The following is a 4,356-nucleotide window of genomic DNA, read 5'->3' on the forward strand; positions in this document are numbered from 1 at the left end:
CCACCATATTCAAGAATGGCTTTACGAGTGCTTAAATAATTTACAAATAGATTATAAATGTCAGCTGGGCAGGCTGTATTTCTGATTTGATGTAACACAAACGGCCACCAGGCACTGTCGAATGCTTTGGATATGTCTAAGCTAATAGCCAAGACATACTTGTTATATTCAAGTAGGCTTTTAATATTGTGTACTACATGAATTAGTGCGTCACTGGTGGAAATTTGCTGTCTAAAGCCAAATTGCATGTTGTTAAGTATGTTATTTTTCTCAACCAACCAGGTTAATCGATCTGTTAATAGACGTTCAAGTACTTTACCAAAAATTGGCAATAGAGAAATTGGTCTTGTTTCACTGGGCTTATTTGGTTTAGGGACAGGTACTATTTTCGCAATTTTCCATCTGGCTGGAAAAATGCCTGCGAATAAACATACATTATATAATTGTACAAGTTGTTGTGGAATCATTTCCCAAATATGTTTTGCAATTTTGGCAGTTATACCATCAACGCCTGGAGATTTTCCTTCTTTTAGTCTACCGATGGCGTTATTTATTTCCTGATAAGTAAACTGAGAAGAGTTACCAGTGTTCATATGTTTGTTTATGTTTTCTCTTAATGATCTCTGCCAAGGGGTGTCCTTTGCAGCGCAGTCTGAGATACAATAGCTATCCATTCGCTGCTTCAGGGTGTTTAAAAGGGTTGTATCAATAGTTGATTGCGTTATTGTTTCAGGGTCATTATTTATTAGTATTTGTTGCTTTCGTAATTTATTCGTACATAATTTAGTAAGGTATCCCCATGGGTTGGATGAGGCAGCAGTACAATAATCTTGCCAAGATTGTATTTTCGCATTCTTTATTTTTCTTTTATAGAAGACTTGATGTGTATAATATTCTTGTTTAAATATAGTACGATTTGGTCTTTCTTCATATATCTCTTCTGTGTGCCATCAATAACCACGCGGACAAATTCATCGAACATCGATAATGGATTTGTGCCTAGCCAAAGAGCTGGCCGTGTGGAGTTTTCGGATTTTTTTACGTGTCTAGCACCTAAATAGACCAGTTTCTCACAGGAAAATCTGGGAGATGTTGATCTTTCTGTTTGCGAATCGCCTATTGCCTTCTCTTATCAATTTAATTATTTCTAATTCAATCCATTCTCTTCTGTAGTTTCCATTCTATGTTTTTGGCAAAATTCTTGTTGCCGTTGTTGCATCGAACCTGCAACCTCTAAACAGCGGCGAGATTTTAGGACACTTTTTGACACGTGTGCAAAATAATCTCCGAACAACAGCCATTGTTTACGTTCTATCAGTGGCCGATATCGATATTCCACTAAACTGCATTCAGCCTGCGTTAACGGTCGTTGTTTTATCTCCGAATTGTCTTTCTCATCTTGGCTTAATTCCACCTGTAAATTTTTCTCACGATTGCTTTAATCTCTTCATTGTCGTTGACAAAAGCATTAAGAGAAATCTGTCAGGAAATATATCAGTTTAAAATTGGTACAACTAAATACTGAAATAATTTATATAACTGTTATTATAAATAATTTAAAATTTTATGTTTCAGATTCGCAAAGCCATTATGAAATGCTGGGCATCGCAGTTTTCGCACATCGCTGTTCAATATAAAAGGTACAATTTGAGTTTTGCTGGATAAATGCCCTTTCTGAATTGTGATTAAAGTTTAACGAGAGCCATTTAAGAATATAGTTACCGTTGTATTGTCGAGTTGGTGAAAGTCAGCTGCCATATATAGCCCTTCTTACTCTTTCTCGTTCAGTGTTTAGTTTAAATTCCTATTTATTTATGCATTCTCTTCGCTTTTATATCTTTTTTAGTATTTATACGTATTTATAAGAATGTATGCAATTTCGATTAATTTTAAATTAAAACAATGTTTTTACAACTTTAGGATTAATGGCCAGGCAATAAATACTCCTATGGCTGTAATAATACAAGAAATGGTGAAGGCTGACGTTGCTGGCGTTATGTTTACGTGCGATCCAGTCACCTCGAATCCTAATTATTTGACTATTTCTGCAAATTATGGACTAGGAGAAGTGGGTATAATAGCTGTCCTACAATTACCGATTCGAATCGTTATTTTAAAATCCTTATAATATAACGTTTTCTGCTATAATATATGTTTTAATTCCGTGAGCATCGTGGCTTTCTCTTCGAGATCGCGCTTGCCATTTAGTTGCTATAGTCAAGTAGTTTAAACGAGTCGATTTCTGTAAGCTTTATACGAGCTGAAGACTGTGATATATTAATTAACTCTAAGCTGTCAGATGAGTTTGTTAGTGCTCTCCGGGTAGTCGAGGACTGCTGCTCAGGGTTCTAGGACCTATTAACTACCAGGCTGACTAATCGTTAAGATTTTTACGGGTAATTCGATCGGATATATTATTTCTTTAACACGCAATCGCTTCATTACGGTTTTGCTAAACGTATGATATACGCGACGAAAGCCTCGTCGGTGCACACAGAAGTTTATCGAGCTAGAGAACGATTAATATAGTGTAAATTGTTTTATTGATTCGTATAATATATATATATATATTGTGTTCAGTCTGTAGTATCGGGCTCATCGGAAGCTGATACGATAACTCTGTGGCGAAATCACGAGAATCGACTTAGTATTCATTCTTCAAATGTTGGATCAAAGAAAACTAAAATTGTTTCGAAGGGTAAATAGATATTTGTCTTTTATTAGTTTTCGATTACCATTGTGGTGGAAATTTCATGTGTATTTTAAAAAATAGAATCCGGAGGAATAGAAGAAGTCAATAATTCGGAAGAAAATAAATTATGTTTAAACGATGAACAAATACTTCGACTGGGAAACATTGGAATTTTGGTAAAGTAATCATATCCAATAATTGCCTTTAATTCTATATTAATGACTAGAGATAAGATAGAATGTAATATTGACAATCTGAAAATTTCATAAAGAATTAAGTGCGTATAAGCAGTGTTTGAGACGGAATAAGAAAGACATTTCCCGTCTTAGTTAATTAGGATACGCGAGGGTGAGCGTGTACACTTGGCGCATTACATACCTGTAAAAGCTCTGCCAGATGATTTTATTCTCTCGCATACTCGCGATCTATCGGCACGAAACCTCGAGTGTTTGGTTTGGTTTGATGGGATAAGACAACTTAAAACGTGGGGATGCTCCCCGAGAAGACTTTCCACGAGAAACTGGTCCCTAAGTAAATAAAGCCGGAAGACTCTCGCGACTAGTCGACTGGAGAGATGCGAACTGGTGATCAAGTACCAGTGATCAGCCCATGGTGATTTCACATGATTTCAAGAAACTTTAGAAAAAACCGGAATACCAAAAGTCCCGCTTATAAGTTTAATTTATCCAAATATACACTTTTTGTATTAATAAGAGGCAAATAAGGTTTGTCGCTGTTTATACATTTACTGTGTATAAATTTATGCATAAATTCTTTATTATTTGCGATTTTAAATCGTAATCATTTTGTAAATGATAAAGTTGGTATTTTGATTATTTCGATATTTAAAAGTTTTGGTTATTTTATGAAATAACGTAGAATTAAAAATAAATTTTGAAATGTTCATAAACATTCTATTTTTTTACAGATCGAAGAATACTTTGGAAGTTTAAGAGATATTGAATGGGCCATTCGTGGAAATGATATTTATCTTTTGCAGGTAATTATGACGTCGATAATAATACAACCAAACCTAATATTTTAAAGAAACACTAAATAAATGCATTTTGTACAAATGTATCATCATCCAAATATTTCCAACCCGAGCTTTCGTAGCTCTTATTTTATTATGGGTAAGCTATAGGAATTTCCAGCGCAGCCTCTCTAGAGTAACGGCTGTTGTCAGACATCAAATTCGGGTGCCAGATAGAATAACCACCGAGTCCGTTTGCAGCGATGAATGAGTAGGATAAGAATGTTTAGAGGAAGTTCGCCACAAATACAGCAACTATCGAGATGCGTATACCGGAAATACGTAATCAATCCAGCAACCAGTCAGATTATTTGTGTAAAGAAGAGACAATAGTGCTGCGCTGCAGAAATACCTGTAGTGTCAACCGGCCTTTAAGCGATCTTAGATGCGGCAAATATACCAAAATCTACTCAAAACCGCTTACAATAAAGTATTTCTATCGTTATAAATTAAAATTTATACATTATACTATTAATTTAAAAAAGGAATTGTTTTTAGTTTAAAGAGAGTCGACAGACGAAACTTGTAATGAAATAATAGCGAGAAATAAAGCAACGAAAACTCCGATTGGAAATCTTTAAGCGGCGTTGTATTTCTACAGAATTCATTTATTTGGCGCCTCTTTAAAACA

The 4,356-nt window shown here is 34.9% G+C and overlaps 1 protein-coding gene across 1 annotated transcript; it reads left to right on the top strand.

Moving 5' to 3' along the window:
• The first annotated feature begins 1,579 nt into the window (after nt 1-1,579).
• LOC111617639 (putative phosphoenolpyruvate synthase) lies at nt 1,580-3,784 on the top strand. Its single transcript, XM_023358912.1, has 5 exons — nt 1,580-1,640; nt 1,921-2,068; nt 2,581-2,698; nt 2,774-2,868; nt 3,621-3,784. The coding sequence occupies exons 1-5, from the start codon at nt 1,591-1,593 to the stop codon at nt 3,735-3,737; spliced, it is 528 nt and encodes a 175-aa protein (XP_023214680.1). The 5' UTR covers nt 1,580-1,590; the 3' UTR covers nt 3,738-3,784.
• The last annotated feature ends 572 nt before the right edge of the window (nt 3,785-4,356 follow it).

This window comes from Centruroides sculpturatus, unplaced genomic scaffold (assembly GCF_000671375.1).
Source record: "Centruroides sculpturatus isolate CEXI.00-Female unplaced genomic scaffold, Cexi_2.0 scaffold1753, whole genome shotgun sequence".
In the NCBI taxonomy this organism is placed as follows: domain Eukaryota; kingdom Metazoa; phylum Arthropoda; class Arachnida; order Scorpiones; family Buthidae; genus Centruroides; species Centruroides sculpturatus.